The following is a 17120-nucleotide window of genomic DNA, read 5'->3' on the forward strand; positions in this document are numbered from 1 at the left end:
GTTTTTTAAACTCCATGTATAAATGAGATGATGTGGTATTTGACTTTGACTTATTTCACTTAGCATATTACCCTCTAGATCCATCCATGTCTCAAGTGGCAAGATTATTTTTATGGCTGAGCAATATTGCATTGTGTACATATGCCACAGCTTTATCCATTCATCAGTGGACATTTAGGTTGCTGCTAAATTTCTCAATCTTGCGTTTTATATCTTTAAAAGTACTAAACATAATTTTCAAGCTTATGTTTAATAACTCCATTATCTGGACCCACTGTGGGCAAAATGACCACTATCCTCTATGCACATAAATTTAAGTGTATGTAAACAGGATTGTGTTATAGTTCATCATTTATTTTTTTCACTCATCACCATGCTTTAGGATATATCCATGTTGCCATGTGTACATTTATTCCATGGCTTTTACTTGCTGTGTCCCATGGTATAACCCCACCATGTACCACCTTCCCAACCTCCTCCACCAAAGTACAGCCACCAGGGTGGCCTCCAACTTCTCCAAAAACTATTCCACAGTTATTTTATGGGTGTTACTTTGCCCATAGCTAAACAGTGAACTGCTTATAAATAAGAACCATGTTTTTCTTCCCCTCTTATACCTCCCTTGACAGTAAACAGTCAAGGAATATTTGATTTTCTTTTGTGGCCTATGCATGTTTTCTCCTGTAAGGTGCTAAAGATTAAAGTAAAATTAATTATAATAACGAAAGTAAGGAGTTGCCAATGGAGTCTTCCTGAACTGAGTTTAACTCAGGCTTTACCTTCTACTAGCTCTGTGACCTTTGGAAAGTTACACTTAATTTACTTTGGGCATTTCTTTATTCACGTATAAAGGTGGATAATACCACCTACCTTAGAGGGCTGTTAGGAGCAATAAGCACCTCAGTACAGCAAATGACATACAATAGGTTTTTAATAAATTATGACTGCTATGAGTCCTACCAACTGCTTCGAATTATAGTCATTTGTATCTGTACTCTTCTGAGAGACTGTAAGCACCTTGGAGGCAGGACCATTTCAGATACTTCTTTGTATCTGCCCATTACCCAGCACTCTGCTTCCTGTAATAGTCCATGCATTTATGTTAAATGGATTACTGTAATTCTTTGGTTAGCATTCTCCTAGCCTAGGTTTTAGGCGTATATGCTAGAGTATGTTAAAAATGCTCTTTTATCCAAGAATATCATATCTGCTTATATCTTTATTGCAAGACTCATGGCAATCTTTTGTTATTTACTACATATTGAAAGTTGTGTCTATTAAGAAGTAAAAATCACAAGTTAGTTTTCAGTGTATAAGAAGATCACTGTTATCATGTTTTCCATTTCTCTCCAGTGGCTTAAAAAATGCAAATACTCCTTCAGTCATGTTTTGGCTTCCATATTTTAAAATAAGAAGAATCCGCATCCTGTAACAGAGTGGCAGAAACATGAGTCAGTCCCTCTCCTCCAGTCCTGATGATTGATTCCTTCTGCTTTGAGGAGCTCTATCATTATGATTCACTGTTGAGAATCCTTATAAAACCTGGTCAAGAGCTTAAATAAGAATAAAAATCAGCCAAAATTCTACATCTACACAAAAATTTTTCTAATGGGCTTAGTTAGCATCACTGTTTCCTCCATCGTTGGTTAGCATCTGCTTATGCTAGTTCATAAATGCTGAAATCTATCATTTCTCTTCTGGATCAGCATGTCATACCCACACCGACTTGCCTTAATAAATACAAAGAATAAGTCAGAGTATTTAGAATTGAAATATTTGACAGATAACTCTAAAATGACTTGTGAACTTTTAGTATATTGCTTCAAGAGTAAAACAAGGCAACTCAATAATCCCGAAGAGGTGACATTTCATGTGGGAAGATATGCATTTACCACTTGCAAGAATTTGCACTAGATAAGGCAATAAATTATAACACGAAGTTCAATGCAGCTATTGTTCTTGATCCCTAAAATTAATAAAAATTCATCAAAACAAAGTTCCAGACATACTGTTCCTAGCCTAAAAGACAGAAACAAATTCAAGTATTATCAACAAGTACATTTAATTTGGATTAATACTGGCATTCTCTTAACTTAGATGCTTATAAACAAATCTAAGAAGATGGATATGTACAATAGAAAATAACAGTGGCGAGGAAAGAAGCAGGGAGGAGAGAACTGAATTTAAAGAAGTGAGGAAAAACTTTTAGAAGTTTCTAGAGTTTTGTGTAAAGAATGAGGTATATCTCAGAAATAGTTCTGAGAAATAAAAGGATGCCCAGTTTATCCTAGAGTGATAAAGCAGTAAGACTATGTAATAAGTAACATTTTAAAGATATTGGTAGGGAGAGAGAGGTCATCATTTTTAGCAAATGTTAGATAGAATCAAATGCCTTTTACTGAGTGATGTTTATATTTTAGAGGTAGGTATTTTGTAAACAAAACAAAATAACCTTATGGACATTCCCGAAAGAACAACAACTTCTACAGTGGGACTGAAACTCTAGCCCCTGGTTCTTCCTTCCCTTCTGAAACAATTAATTCTATCATGTATTCTCTCTCTGCCATATAATTTAACTCTTTGACCTTTGCTATCTGTTCACTGAATATCCTGCTGCCATCAAAACAAAAGCATTAACAGCTACTACCTTAATAAGCATAACACTGCATGGTATGTTTCAAGAGCTTTCCACATACTAACTCATTTAATCCCCATAACAATCCTATGACTAGACGCTATTAACATTGTTAATCTCTATTTTGTAGATGGGGAGATTGACTTACAAGAATTAACTTGCATGGGACAAGTATGGGGTAGAGCTGGTGTAGCCTGGCACTAGGCTGCATGCTCTTTACCAGGATGCCGGGTCACTTCCCTAGTAAAGTGGCCTTTCCCTCTCAACTCTTACCCATCACTAGGCACAGTGCCACTATATCTGCTATCCTTCAAATTTCAAACACAGATGTAATATTTGATGAAGCCCTACCTTTAGAACCATCCCACAGTACCAAGTCCCAACATTACCAAAGCAAACTGGTCCTTATTATAAGTTGGTTGAAAAAGAATTATCCCCTTTGATTTTTCAAGCTCTAGACACATGAGTGCATCATGAGAGTTTTATAACCTTTAATCTCTTGAAGTATTTTGTTTTGTTTTTTGCTTTTTTGACTAATTCATTTTCACTGTCCTACAAAAAGTTGGAACATATTTAACATCTAACAATTTGTGATTGCTTAAATAGTGGTAGGTTATAAAATGATACAAATGGTATGATCCTATTTTATAATTTTCTTTATATACAGTCCCTACTAACATTTCTAAAGAAAGTTAGTGATCATTGAAAGAAATACTTTAACAGTAAAAACCAGCCACAGAAATAACCTTTCTTCACATAATCATGTTTATAATTTTTGGCTTAACTTATGTTTCCTGTGCTGTTTATTCATTAAACTCTTTTGATGGCCACAGTTTTCTCAGAGTTTATAACATTCCTCACTTTTCGGTGAGAATGAGTGTTGAAAGAATGATCAGCATATCTTCTTAGACATGGACATAGGCACCTCAGATGTGCAAAGTACTTCTGGGAAAAGGTTGAACCAGTACTACACATGAGAGTACATCTCTTTTAATAGTGTGGCAAGTGCTTTGACAGAAGTAAGCAGAAGGCTGAGGTTCACCCAGTTGGGGAGAAAGGAGAGGGGAGGCCAGGTATCAACCCAAGGAGGTGACACTTGTAAGATGCTGAGACTTGTAGGATGCATAGGAGTTAGTGGGGAGAAATGGTGGAGAAAGTGCATTTTGGCACAAACACTGGCCAAACAGTAAGTGTAGAAGAAAAAAATAGCAATCTTTGGTTTGATTTTACCTTGTAGAAAACTTTTCCCAAAACCAGTAGCAATTTATAGTAAACCAACAGTTATGCTTGGGGGATGGAAACCTTTTTATACCTTTTGTATTCATACCATGAGGTTGGTGAGGGGTTAGTAAGAAAAGTGTTTAAGCACTAGAAAATTTCATACTTTCCTACAAGATTGATAGGTTTTTTTAAAATGTATAAATTGGTCTTACCACACCACTCTTAAAGTTCTCAATCCTTTTCTTCCCTAATTTGTTGGTTAGCCACCAGGCCCAGGTTGGCATATATTGCCACAAATATGCCATTAACAGAAAAGGCTGCTCTGCAATCCAAACTTCTTTCAAGTCATTGGCCATGCATATTAACATGAGCCGTACACAGCGACTGGTTGCCATCTTGTGGGACTGGTCTGCCTCACTGCCCAGAGTCTAAGAAAATTTTTAAAAATTAGTGAGTGGTGACTATTTATCCAAGGCATTTCACAGAACTTTTAAGCTAGAAAGGACCCAGAGGACATCTAGTTGAGTGACCCCCTTAATGCAGCCTCATGCCCCTTAGGAGTCCCCATAGGTTTGAATGGCTGTCTATAAGCTGTTTGTAGTATTTCAAAAAGCATGAGGGAATTCACAGACTTAACCAGATAAGACTGTGCAGGTTAACTAAAAGATAAAGGTTCTTTGCTTTTAGTTAGAATTATACCATCTGAATGATAACTATGTCACTTTAATAATAAAAAATTTTAAACAAATTATTAATACATTTAGCAAAGGAAATTCTATAAAACATGGAGTCCGTGGTGGATGAAATGGAGGAAGAAGATAAATGTGGTTTCTTGGTATTGAACAAATCTGGTACTGCCATTCTAGTTAATCTACTTCCATTCTACAAATAAATAAATGAAGGCCCAGAAAGGCAGTGACTTATCTGTGCTCACACAGATCACTTAGTGGTAACCAAATCTATATTCCAAGTTCCTTGATTGCTATAATAGAGTTCTTATTCTGTTTTACCATAGCACCTCCACAGAAAATGTGAAAATGTAAATTTTCTGTAAACATTTACATAGAAGCATATGCAGATGTATGTCTCAGTATAAATAGGTATTAATGGAGAAGAAGGAAAATTTCATGATCTTTAGAGGGATTTTATATTGTTGAGTGATACTAGATTCTTCATGAGACATTTACTATTCATTTGATAGATCACTTATATGTAATCTGAGAGCTGAGAGAAGCACTGGGTGAGGCTAACCTAAAATTACCACAGTCTGACAAGGCTTCTTCTAAGCTCCTTCATATTCCAGCTTTAAAATCCCAGTAAGATTTAACGTACTAAAATTCAGCCACACAGAACCTTTAAGTGTTGCTATAATTTGTTAATTGATAGAAACTTGGCTTTTAAAATATAGATAGCCCCCATAATAGTGGATTACCTATAAGCAGTATCTCAGTAACTTTAGCTTTTATTAAAACTGGATGCCAAAGCACTATCAGCTAACATCAAGACATTTCCTAATGCTATGAGTTAAGTTTTGTAAGTAATTCATAAGCAATTCTAACATGAAAACTCTGAGGCATAGTGATAACACCAGTATGTAATTACTAAAGCATTCAAATTATTCTCCAACTAGAAATGTTTACCTTTGTGACTTCTCCAGTTAGAGAATTCTTCACAATATTTGATATCACAGGTCCTGGGCAAATGTTAGAAACTGTTACACCTGGGTAGGCGTCAAGCTCCATTTGGAGGGTACTAAAAAAACCCTAACAGGCAAAAACCAAAAAAAGGGCAAATAAAATTCAATACAGACACAAATCTCATGTTTACTATTAGCATGAAATTACTTCAACTTCAACTTTTTATGAAGGACAATGGCAGCACATTATCAAAATATGTTCTGAAATGCTTGAGTAAAGGACAGGAAATGTAATTATGCAAGATGAGGCATTTTTAACTGTAATACTGGAGGCAATCTAGAACAGGCCTTCTCAGCTCTTTCCTGGTATGAATGGTTCGCCCCTGTTGGCAGTGGTGGCTTGTGCCATCAATCATTTTTATGGTAGGCAAGCACTGGATAAGCGAGAGACTACCCCTGGAGATTCTGATGCACCCTCTCACCCAGTCCCTTGCTCCCCATTGCAAAAAGGCTGCATGCTCTCCACTGAGCATCACTGAGGCTGGGTTTTTTTTTTTTTTTCATCCCTCAAAGTGTCCTAAAGTGCAGATGGGGGAGACAGAGGAGATAAGTACTTAACAGAAACTATCATAGAGGATAAAGTTCAACTTTTTTAGTTACTGTTTTAACAGACCATTAGTTTCAGCAAAGATTTATCTTTTAGGGGTAGTAAGAGAGTACATAGCTATTTAAAAATGTAATATGATTGCTTACTCAATAACTTTTGTAAAAACAAGCTAGACCTCCTAGACTTTAAAGATACTGGCCATTTCTAAACCAAATAGGGAGTGAACATCTGCTTCCCCTCATCTCTTCTCCTAAATCAGGAAACATTTCAAGACTACATTGTTGTAAGCTGAGTTAACTTTCAAAAGCCCAAATAGCTAACCCAGGGTACATTCATTTATGATCCAATAACTTTAAACAGTTACCAGCCCTTAGTGCAAATAAACACAGGGCCTGTGAGGGTTCATGCTGTCAGAGAGTAATACTGTGCCTGACTCAGATGGACAGAGAAAAAGGCTTCATAAATGAATGCACTCCCGTACCCTTAACCCTCTGCTCCTCTATAGCAAAAGAGGGGAGAGGACCCCATGAAAGCCAATACAGCAGACGCTAAAACCTCTCCTTGTCTGAAATCACATGTAGCATAGTCTGTAAACTTTTCAATGACAAGTTCACTCCCTAGCTTGCTGGGCATCAAGAAAGGAAATGTGCTCTTCAAAAAGAAACTCCTGGTTTCAGTGTTCAACTACTGATATAACTAGAGTCTCAACCTGCCACATGGTATCACATAATCAAATCCAGTAATAAAACTGAGTCCTGGGAGGGCAGGCCAGACAACTCATATGGTGTTTGACTGAAAGCATCCTGCAGGTCTTATGAGATACTTGGTGCCAAAGAGATGGGGTGGCCACCTTCTGTCATCTGCCTGCCTAAGACTTGCCCAACTGCTCTGCAGGAAGCGACTGATACCTCATTACCAAATATGAGGAAATCATCCATGCAGCATTTCATTTCACCACTCTCTGCAACTGTCTGCTCTTCACAGAGGAAAGAGGACCCTAAGGAACCAAAGCTTCAAAGTTTCATGAAACTGTGATGACCATTCAGCTATTGCATCTCATTATGCCAACCGTGAAACATTCTACTTAAAGTGACCTTCGACAGCATTAATTATAAATCTTGTGTCTTTCACTATTCTCCTCCTATTGGCCTTATGATTTAATTTGTTCCATACCAGTATAGTAACATTTCTTCATATCCATTCATAAGCCAACATTAAAAATTCGTTCATTTCTAATATTTACATCTCATCAGTTATGCAACCCAATCAAGCTTTCTCCTAGCCTCTGCCTTAACTAGATTTTCTTCTTACAATGAAACCAGGGTAAATAGAGTCCAGGCTAGACCCAGGAGGGATATGAAGCTGAGGACTAATCATCCAGTGGGCAATTCCTACCTCTGACATGCATGTATATTTAGAAATTCAGGTAAAATAAACAACAATAATGGGGAAGGAAAAAAATCACAGAAATGGGGAGGACAAGTGTTTGTAGAAGAAACAAGGGGTAGACCCCAAATTTGCCATGAAGGTGTGGCAGAAATGAGGATAAGGTAAAGGGTGACATGCCAACTAGCCTATATGCTTCTTGAGGGCAGGGACCATATCTTATCATCTTTACATCCCCAGGATCTGTTGCAGTACAACAAAGTAGGTGCTCAATACATGTCTGTTCAATTAAGAAGAGGCATGTGAGGCTCAAGTCTTTTTTCAGCATCTTCCTGGGACATCTTCTATCCAAGGTCTCCTTGGGTCTTTCTGTCTCCCTACATCCCTACCCAGTTCCAATGACCTCTTTCAGTCATGGCCAAATCCCCCATATACACATTCAGGTCAGTTCTATCAGAGTTGAGTTTTGGCAGCCTTACCCGAAGAGCATGTTTGCTGGCACAATATCCACCAGAAAGGGGCACAGATATAATACCCAGGAGGCTACTGACAATAACAATCTTTCCTTGCTTCCTCTCAATCATGTGAGGCAGAACACACTTTGTCAAGGACACGGTCCCTAAGTAGTTAATCTCTATTAGCTCCTTGTAGACATCCACGTTGGTGTCCATAAACAAAGAACGCTGGGATACTCCACCATTGTTGACCAGAATGTCGATCTAGTTAAAGAAAATCAGAAAAGGGGCACTTTAGGGATGACCTATAGATAGATTGATGGAATTCCTAGGAATAGTTGGTTATGTTGTTAATGTGATGAATCAATGGAACAGACTGGTATATTTCCAGAAGTCAGCAATAAAAAAGATAAAATGGAAGCTAGAATTCACCTGTGAATTAAATCCTATCTTAAGTGACTTTATGTGGAAAGTAGTAAGTGTCACAAAAATAGAAGGCACAGTGAATTTTTAGCTTCTTTTTACTACATAGAGGAGGCGTCAGTATTTGTTAAGTACTAATTACATAAAGCCACAGACTCGGAGATTGAGGCCCAACTCATTGGCCTTGATCTCACTGCATGAACCCATTTACCTAAAGCCCTTTTAATGGTAGCACCACAGATGGGAATCTCTTTTGTAGCTACTTCAGAGCAAGATTTACCCAGTCAAAATGTTACTTACTTTCCCAAACTCCTGGAGAACCGTTTTGGTAGCCTCTTCATGGGAACTTCTGTCAGCCAGGTCAAGGGGCAAAACAAGTATATCTTTTCCTTTCAAATTGCCATTCTCTAAATAAAGACACTTAAAAATTAATGTGGAAGTCACATGATAGTTCACTTAAGCTCCTTACTACTTACATTGAGTCTAACACCCACCCTACAACCAGATTTGGCAATGGACTCAATTCTGGGTGGCTCTGTGGATGAGGTTCTCTCACTAACCAAGAGGAAAATGGGTGGTGATATGGCAACATCTTATCAGACAGCGAGCTAGCTGGGTACATGGGAAGTAGAAGGGCTCTCTTCACCTTGAACGATACAGTCTAACAGAACAGACTCTAGAAGAAATCAGTATCATACTCCAAGCTAAAAAAAAAAAAAGCAGAAATTTTAGAGCAATTTCTTTAGAAGTATAGAGGTATATCTGCTTCATGACAGGTTCACAAATTAGTTGCTTTTTTACATAACACACTAAAAAACAGAAACAATTTATGCTGAAAATCAGTAAGAAGTTCAGAGTCCTCCAGCTGCATGACACCTAGAAGCTTCCTTCCAGAGGCTAAGGATTCCAGGAGGCAAAGACGGAAAAGGACATAATCCTGAAATTCCCAACCAAGAAATATGTTGGACTGTAATGCCCCTTTTCTATTTCTATTCATCCAAAGAATAGAAAATAATCTTTTTGGATTCTAACCTTGAAATACAACAAGGTTGTGTTTCAATAAGAGAAACAAGCAAGTAGAGAAAAACATACGTGGTGTAAAGGCTTTATAGGCAAAGGAGTAAATTGTGAAACATGAACTGTTTTAAAAGAAATAGCATAGTTTGCACCAATGATCTGACAGATAAAAGGAAAGCAGCCTTCTTCCAGCTAAGAAAGCTGTTATGGTTCATTTCTGCCAGCGCAAGTCTCAACAGTGGATGAGCAACTGCCATAAGAAGTGGCCCAGTGCAAAAACACAAGGGGCTTTTGAAAGTAATACCGTGAAGGAGGCCATGTGGCAACTAACTCTCTATTTCTGGGTGGTTAGTTCCATCAGCAAAATGAAAGAAAGATATTTAAAGAATGACAGGTAGATGACCAAAAAAAAAAAAAAAAAAGTCTGCTGGAAAACTCAAAATTATTTCAGCTTAGATACTAAATGTCCCATGGGGAATAACTACTTGGGGCTACTTTCAATGTGAACATAACTACACCAAAATCCAAAGAGACAGACAAAAACCCTGTTGTCCTATATATATGAAAAAGTATGATCTCAAGTTTTATTCCAAACTTAATTCCATTCCTGTTCTTTCATCGTTTATAACAAAAATCTTATACCATCCCATAGGACTTTAGTATCTGACATTTTAGCAAAATGAGTAAGGATCTTTTCTAATTAAATTTCTATGGTTACACGTATGTCATACGTAAGAACCACACTGTTCTTCCTCTAAGATGAAAATATAAGACATTTATTTGGTCACTAAAAATCCACCAGCATTTGAGAGAATTGATGGCCACTCCTTAATGGCAAGAACCAGTACCAAAAACAGTAGAAAGGTGGCAGAAAAAGAGAAGACAAAGGCCAGGGAAGCTAAGAGACGACAAAAGGAAGAGGATTTGGGTCAAAGCACTTAGAGCATTTGGAACCCAAGTGTACTTCCCAGAAGAATCCCCCCCCTAAAATTCTCAGATTTTGGACTTTGGATTCTGATGTACTTGTAGGAATCCCTGCTGCTATTTTAGATTTACTTACCAAGGCATCTTCTTTTCACCCTTTCCAGCTCGTGTGCTCTTCTGGCTGAGAGCACAAGAGAAACTCCTAGTTTAGACAGCTGGTAAGCCAGCTCCTCACCAATGCCACTTGATGCGCCAGTCACCCATACCACCACATCAGTCAGCTCCCATTCTGTTGGAAAAGGGGCAGGGATTGAGAGGAGAAAATAAACTGTGGGTTACATCTGTAAATCAAAGATTAACCGAAAAAAAAAGTTTTAAACAAAATCACTGAATATGAAGACATAATGTGTGGAGCTTAAAAATGTAAATATCCTATGTTTACAGCCTTGATTGTAGTGATGGTCTCACAGGTGTATACTTATTCCCAGACTCATCCAGTTGTATACATTAAATATGGACAGGTGTTCTTATACGACAATCATACCTCAATAAAGTGATATAAAATTTTTTTCAATTAAATACCCTGGGAAAACACGTTCTACCTAGGTAAAAAAAAAAAAAAGCATGAATACAAATTATATTGATAACAGTGATCAACACATTATTTTGTATATTCTAGACGCTTAGTGAGTTTTCTAGACTTTACTTCAAGGTAAGCTTTACAACTCCATGGCCTGACTCTAAAGCTCTGATTATCTATTTTTTTGATGGAGGAAAGTAAGGCTAAGAATCTGGACTCACTGTCTCACTTTCCTTATCCATAAATGAAGGATTCAGACAAGATGACCACTAAAATTCTCATCTAGTTTTCAGCTGTACTGCTCCAACTTCTTGCAATGGAGGTATTGATGATGTATCTGAATATGCCAAATTCTCCTCTGGGGTATGGAGGAATCATCTCGGATTTTTAAAGTCATGTTTTCTTCATTTATCAATCATATCTGATACCTATCAATGAAAGGTCATTTTGTAAAAGTGCTCCCCAAATGCCTGAGCTTTCATCTGAGGAAAGATGAAATGCATATGACAGAGAGATGAAATGTTGTACTCTGCTTGCCCAAGTATGTTCTTGTTAAAGACTATAAAAATGTTACAGTAATAAAGCAATGACGGGTGGTTTATTCTCCAATGAAAAACGTATTTGCACCGCAGGACATGCTAGCCAGTGTCCATGTGAATTCATAGAAAGTCACTGTGGTACAACGTTCCAGTGTGCCTGAATTATTGAAATGTGTGTTATTTATCAAAAATAACAAACAAGGTATTATTTAACACACTGATTTTAGATCATAAAAGTTAAAGTCAGGAAACCAAGTTGCTGTTTTAGTCAAACAATTCTAAAACCTGACTGTCGGGTTAACAGCACAAGCACTGGAACTGCCAGGGTTCAGATCTCAGCTGTGTCACAGACAGCAGTGAAATGCTCCCATGTGAGAACTCAGTGCCTTCATTTTCCACAGCTCCTTCATAGGACTGTTGAGAAAAATGACCCAAAACATGTAAAGCACTCAGAGCAGTGTCTGACACACACCTAATAAAATGTCAACTGTAACTGTTGCTAAGCTTGTTAAACAAACGGACTTTTTGCCAGCAAAAAACATTCAGTCAATAACGTGTGTTCTAATTTCTCCAGCCAGAGACAATGGGGTTACTAACTATAATGGTTTAACATTTGTTCAATGCTTCCTATGAGCTTAAAGGCATTACCTTATTAAAACTCACAAGAACCCGGTGAAACAGGAATTACCTCAACTTTATAAAAAAGGAAACTGAGGTTCACAGAGATTCATTTACATAACTAGCCTGTAAATTCCCTCTGTTTTCCTTGTTCATTACTGTGTCCATAGAGCCTCGTACAGAAACTGGAATAGAGAAAGGACTCCATAAATCACGGTAAATAAACACCCAGGAACCCTGGCAGAGCAGGGACGTGAGGCTCCAAAGCCCACACTCTGAACACTAGCTTTATCGTGCCCACATTTTAATATGATCAATATTTTAAAACCCAACTATTTCTTAGCCACTCTAGAAAAAGCAATGTGTCCTCAGGAAGAAGGTTTCATGTAAACATCTGAACTAAGGACAGAAACATCCCAAATTCTGTGTCCAGGCTACAATGCTTTCCTACCATCTTTGGTACTTCTGTGTACTGAACAACTTTCCTGAAGGACTTTACTAGCAATAGCAGAATGTATATTCAGCCATTCACTAACCACTCATTATTCCAAAGTTCTTCAAAACGCAGACTCCATGGTGAATATTAATTTGTAACTATTTACTAACCAGCATAGAACAAAGATTTCTTCATTTGTACACCAATATGCAAGTATTATTTAAATACAACAATGAAAGCCCCAGGCTCACTTTTACTTTAGTACCCCTGCAGTTCTGCCACCCTTCTTCCCACGATGGAGAAGAAAACTTTTTTACCTAGCTCCAGCTTTTGTTCACCAAGTCTACAGAATCTGGAGTACATAACGCCCCCCTCCCCTAACCAAAGTCCTCTGAAAGCAGATTCTGAGTTGGAAGGAAATTTGCAGTTCAATCTCCAACCTAGTTTGAAAATTCTCCCCTCAAGCTGTTGCCTAGTCTCTGCTTAATTTCCTCACAGCAAGAGGAAGCTGCTTATCTTTGAGGCCCCTGCTCCTTCTTTGGACAAGTCTAATTACTCAAGGGCTTCAACGATTCTTTCTTATACTAATGTGCTATACCTTTAACTTCCACGGACAAGCAGCTGTTTCTGCCTTGCGGTAGTATCAGGATGAATAAGTCAAGCTTGTCTTGCACAAGACAGTCCCTCATCTACTTGACAACAACTGTTATGTCCTCCCTAAGTCCCTTCATCTCTTGCTTCTTTAAGGCTAAGTAAACACCTCCAGTGTCTGCTACCTTCCCTCAGATGACATGGCATCCAGTTTCCTCACTCTTCTGCTCACACCCTCTGCACAAGCTCCAGTTGGTCAATGTTCCTAGTGAAGGGAGCTGGCCAGAGCAGGACACAGGATTCCCATGGGGTCCGGACAGTTCAGAGTGGCTGACATGACTTATCAGCTCCCTTGTCCCCCAGAAGGGGGGCTCCGTGAGGACTCAGAGAGTGGCTGGGTCGGTCACTGATGTTCCCCAGTGCCCAGCACAGAGGCCAGCATGAACAAGCAGGTATTCAAGACATCTGTTGTTGTTTGCAGTTTGTGCCATCAGACCCTACACGTCTCCCAGGCTTGCCTCATCTTTTCTGGCACCTCACTACACAGTTGACTCATATTGAGGTGATTGTCAACTAAAATCTGAGTTTTCCTCACATGTGCGGCTTTTAAGACTTTTCCTACTCTGGACTGGTGCCATGGATTTTTTCTGGATCTACATGCAATACCTAAAATTAGTCACTCTTAAATTTCACCATGTGAGATACGTGCTTGGAAAGGCAGAGAATTTCTCCAGGAGGATACATAAAAGGCAGGAGGAAATGGTGGTTGTCTCCAAAGAGGCATACTGGGTGGTAGGGGGACAAGGGTGGGAAAGAGCTTTACTTGTCACAGTATAGCCTTTTGTATTTTTAAAATTTGCCTTATGTGAGTATATTGTCTATTTTTTCAAGTGACAAAAAAATAACAAACCTATAGAGAAGAAAAGGAGGATAATTTTTTTCTAACCTTGACAGAGTCTGCCCATCTTTCCAGTCTGAGCTCTTTTGGAAACTTGAGTCTGTCTTCATGTTCCTTTAATTTTTTTTTTATCACCCTCACCCCTCAGTCCCTAGGAGTCTTTTGAGTCATTTTTTTTCCCTAATAACTCCCCCATGAAATTTCAATTCCACAGATACACTGTGTATCTGTTTTTGTATTTACATGTATCTATCTGTGCTTTATACATAAAAGAAGTTCTATAAGGTTTACTCTTCACTCAATGCAGGTTTTAAGAATGGTGAAATTTAAAAAATAAGTTAAAAGTTAAAGTAAAATGTAAAAGCTATTAACATTTAACTTTGTACCTGTATTTGCTGAATAACTTGTATTTACTTAATCTGTAATATATCATATTACAGATATAAATTAGCAAATTATATAACTACATACTAATAATGGCAAAGTAATCAAACATATTAAAAAAAACCTTCAAAACTTTTATTTTTCCAGTGAAAGTAAAATTGAAAAAATTAAAGTTCTTAAAAATTATCTTAACTTGTAACTTTTGCTTGATATGTAAAAATGACTTTTAATTTAACTAGCTGCTAGATATTGTCAACATTTTTCCTTTCCAGCACTTGATGTAATGGGTGAAATAAGTTTTCTAGACTAATAAATTATAAACTATTTGTATACAATTCTCATAGTCCAAGTTAACACAAAAGCACTGAGGATCAACCACAAACATCCACAAAGCAGCCAACAGGCATATGCACTCCACCTGCTGCGATGGAGCAAAGGACCGAGAGAAAAGTCTGGCAGTCACTGCCCTCCATTTGCCATAGTTTTGCGATGTTGACTTTGTATATGTGTAATATACTTTCTATGAACTCAACATCAGCGCTGCACACACTATACCCCAAAAACCCGAGGAAGAAAAATGAAATACTAACGAATAACATTTTGTCAGGTAGAGTTGAGCTTTGGAGGGGCAGAAAACAATGTACTATCTAAGGTTTTTTCCGGTCCCCAAGAATGAATTTTCACCCCCATGGAAGCAATATGGTCCCCCCCCTTCCTTCCCGGGCCCCATTTTTAAAGCATATTAGCTATCGCTTCCAAGCAAACCTCCTCACATGACTTGCATATTTTCACACAGGAAACCAGGCCCAGGGAAACCCCACTTCCCCCCAGCCCTTGTGAATCCAAAGCCTAGCTCTGGGTAGGCCACTGAATTTCTCTGAACATTAGTTTCCCTGTCTGGAGAATAACATTAATAATGCCTGCTTTACAAGAATCATTGTTAAGGGTTCATGTGTGAAAAGAGCCGAGCACACTGCTTAGCACATAGAATGCGTTTAGTAAAAGACCATTAAATATTAGAGCACACAGAAAAGTGAGATAGGCAGAACGCCCTTTATTATACCAATAATCTTGCTCCAGGCAGAACGCCAACCCAGTTCTATCTAGGGTTATACTTTCAGCCCAGTGAGAAGGCAGGTATGTGGGTGACTGGATTATCTCGGATTTTACAACTCTGAGTACAGTGTGAAATGGACGATAAATAACAACAGGAAGTAGAAAAACCGAGCTCTAGTCTTCAAAAGGAAGCTCCTTTACAAATGCGCTGTTTCTCAAAGCATTGTCCACCGACCCTGCATCAGAATCCCTGGGAAAGGGATTCGGAAACCTGAGGGCGCCCCCGCCGATTCCAGCGCTCTCCTAGTTTGGCAACCCCGCGAGTCCATTTGGACGAGGGCAGAAGACAAGAGGCAGACTCGCCCCGCCTGGCCCCGGCCCTTTCCTCCCGCATCCACAGCGCCCCCACCCCCGGGAAAGCGCCGCCCGGAAGCTCCGCGCCACTCGGAGGGCCGCGGAAGCAGCGGAAATCGGACCGCACGGAGCCCGGCCTCCCACTCCGGAGAGGCGGCTGCGGGTCCTCACCTGGGCGTCGCCCCTGCCACTCGGCCCACAGCAGGGTGAGGTCGCCGTCGGCCCGCAGGAAGCGCAGCAGCTGCACCACGAGCGCGAGCAGCGTGCCCAGCGCCAGCAGCCATAGCAGCAACTCCCAGCTCATCGCGGCCACGCGCGCCGGGCTCCGCGAAAGACTTACGGACCCACCGGCCGACTGACCGCCTCTCAGCCCCGCGGCAGAGCTCGTGCATCAGCGCCGCCGCCCCGCCCGGCCGGGCCCGGGCCCGCCCCGAGAGCAGGCTCGTGGGAGGAGGAGCGGCCTGGCGCGGCCGGACCCGCACCACCCGGCCGGTAGCCGCCCCCGGGCAGCGCTCTGCCCATAGGGCGTGGGGAATGCCGGCCCAGCGGCGAGCCCCGGGATCGCTGCCCAGGTCTCATCTGCTTGGGCGCCCAGTAAAGGATTGCAGTAAGAACAGACGGCATAGATGCCAAGTACTTGGCGATGCTTCTGTTGGTACAGTAGTCACAGCATTTGTGACATCAAGAACGATTCTTTAACAGTTGTCTTGAGGACATAGAGCCTTCAAAGCTCTTGTGTCAAGAGAAAGAGCAAATATTCCAACCTATGAATTCGGCCTCCTCCTCCTCCTCCCCCTTCTTATCTTTCCTTCTTTAGCTAAATGAACCCAACAAACCATCCATTTGTTTTCCACCCCCCTCCCCCACCGATTTAACCCAATGGCTGAGTGGGATTGTCCACCCACATTTGGAAAACACTTTGCTGGTGACCCTTGCCTCACTGCTGAGTGAGTAAGTGCAGATTCACACGGATCCTTGAGTGAAGTGCTAGGAGCCATCTCAAATGGAGTTCAGTAGCTGAGCCCTCCGGGACTTTGAGTAAATTATCTCCTAAACTGTACCCGGAAAGAATATGTAGGGAGACTTAAATGAGACAATGCCTGTGAAGGGCACAGTGGCTCATATGCAATAATTATATTCATTCTTTCTTTCGTAGTTATTAGAATTATCATTATTAATTATTATTTATTGTTTCTATTGTAATTATCATTTCTTAGACTCCAACCAGAAAGGCAGGGACTTTGTTTATAAACTTCTGTATTCTCACCTTTAGAGTTCCTTGCACCTGAAAGCAATAAGAGTGTTTACATTGTGATGAATCGGAATGTTGTGATATTCTGGGTTCCTGGAGAAAGATGTG

The 17120-nt window shown here is 39.7% G+C and overlaps 1 protein-coding gene across 2 annotated transcripts; it reads right to left on the reverse strand.

The window, feature by feature from the left end:
* Nucleotides 1-1201: 1201 nt before the first annotated feature.
* On the reverse strand, nt 1202-16187 carry DHRS7 (dehydrogenase/reductase 7). Of its 2 annotated transcripts, XM_031453804.2 has the most exons (7): nt 15932-16180; nt 10441-10593; nt 8664-8770; nt 7965-8204; nt 5497-5619; nt 4069-4284; nt 1202-1426 (listed from the first exon to the last, which is right to left on the reverse strand). In XM_031453804.2, exons 1-7 carry the CDS (start codon nt 16062-16064, stop codon nt 1379-1381), a joined length of 1020 nt encoding a protein of 339 aa, XP_031309664.1. In that variant the 5' UTR covers nt 16065-16180; the 3' UTR covers nt 1202-1378. The 2 variants fall into 2 exon arrangements, with proteins under 2 accessions (XP_031309664.1, XP_064342069.1); XM_064485999.1 differs by lacking the exon at nt 7965-8204 and having other exon boundaries at nt 15932-16187.
* Nucleotides 16188-17120: the final 933 nt, after the last annotated feature.

This window comes from Camelus dromedarius, chromosome 5 (assembly GCF_036321535.1).
Source record: "Camelus dromedarius isolate mCamDro1 chromosome 5, mCamDro1.pat, whole genome shotgun sequence".
In the NCBI taxonomy this organism is placed as follows: domain Eukaryota; kingdom Metazoa; phylum Chordata; class Mammalia; order Artiodactyla; family Camelidae; genus Camelus; species Camelus dromedarius.